Genomic DNA, 1,382 nt, shown 5'->3' with positions numbered 1-1,382 from the left:
GGAAACCGCAAGCAGCAGCCGCATTTACTAAATCTTTCATCAACACCCAAGTCCTACAATAGGCACAGCATTTTAAGTTTGAAATGTTTTATGTGAGCTACGACTTGGGAACTTACCGTCGTAAACAAAGTAAGTTCCGTCTTTGAAAACAAGCACGGCAGGCATTTCTTTCAGTGTCACGTACTGCAAAATCAGACATGTAAATAACTTTACCGTTCAAAAAATTTCAATTGATAGGTATATTTTCAAAACAACTAAAGGGTAACACCGGAAAAACACACACACACACACACACACACACACACTGACAAAATTGTTACAGGCAGCTACAAAGAGCACAGTCAGTCTCAAGTTCATTCGCAGACTGCGTCTGCTGTCTCTTTCTCCATCCGCCGGCACGGCGCCGCGTGCTGTGGCGGAACCCTGGGGAGCTCGGGAACTGAGGGCCCCACGGGAAGCGAAGGCCGAGTGGCCCCGGGCGGGAGAAGAGCAGCGCCTCAGGGACGACCGCGCGGCAGGCTCGAGCCCTTCCCCACCACTGCGGGGCTGTGTGATGAGTCACCGTGCTACCTGGGGAGTCGGCGTCCTCCTCTGAAAATCCGGGACGCTGAGCCCCACCTCAGCAGGGAGTTGGGAGTCAGATCTACTGACATACGAGAGAGCAGGCTTATACTGTAAAGCGCTTTATAAATGGGAACTTGTAATTAATAAGGAATTTATTCCCAAGGTAGCTTCTTACAATAATGATCTGTGTTGTAATTATTTCAAAATAGTGAAATTATAGCAGGGAAATCAGTATTGGAGCAGAAGAGATACAATTTGGGTAAGCCACGGAATGGCGTAATACCGAAAGTAACAATAAAGAAATCAATCAGTATATAACTAATTAAAAAAAGCAACAATAACAATAAAATAAAAACGAACAGCAGTCCTGGACAGATTACAAAGGGAGGAGGCATATCTCAGGTAATACAGAAGGATCTGGTGACATCACTACTAAAAAACGGGACGGCACCACGAGAATGACTATCTTAAGGGCAGTGCAAAGCTTTTGCGTGAGGCTGAATCAATGCGCACATCTCTACCACCCGGTCTTAGCAACTCAACCACAAAGGTGCTTCCCAAGTATTGTTAACATTAAGCATCTCTCTCTTTCGAAGCTACCTGAGTGGGCCACACCATGACTTACTAAACAGCCGAAACCTTGCAGCCATCTGTCTCCACGTGTTGTGAATCCCCCCTCCTCTTTCCTTGTTTCCCCCTAAACTATCTTATATTAGTTATCTATCTGCACGACAATCTCCTCCACTCATCTTTAAGTATCCTGAAGTCAGAAATTGTCTTAATTCATCTTTTCATCAAACCCTTATTACACTTATTGA

General features: G+C 45.2%; 1 protein-coding gene across 4 annotated transcripts in view; it reads right to left on the bottom strand.

Annotated features, from left to right (window-relative positions):
* The window catches only part of TMX3 (thioredoxin related transmembrane protein 3), a 39,855-nt gene that overhangs the window by 18,606 nt on the left and 19,867 nt on the right, over positions 1–1,382 (bottom strand). For all 4 annotated transcript variants that reach the window (XR_002781838.1, XR_002781837.1, XR_002781836.1 and 1 more), the window contains one exon: positions 117–183. Coding sequence is in view for 1 of the 4 variants with exons in the window: in XM_023534105.1 (XP_023389873.1) it covers positions 117–183 (67 nt within the window). In the remaining 3 variants the exon portion in view is untranslated. The remainder of the gene's footprint in view (positions 1–116; positions 184–1,382) is intronic.

The sequence above is a fragment of the Pteropus vampyrus genome, unplaced genomic scaffold (genome assembly GCF_000151845.1).
Source record: "Pteropus vampyrus isolate Shadow unplaced genomic scaffold, Pvam_2.0 Scaffold119, whole genome shotgun sequence".
Taxonomy (NCBI): domain Eukaryota; kingdom Metazoa; phylum Chordata; class Mammalia; order Chiroptera; family Pteropodidae; genus Pteropus; species Pteropus vampyrus.
Note: the sequence above shows the minus strand (reverse complement) of the source record. Positions and strands in the feature narration are given on the sequence as shown.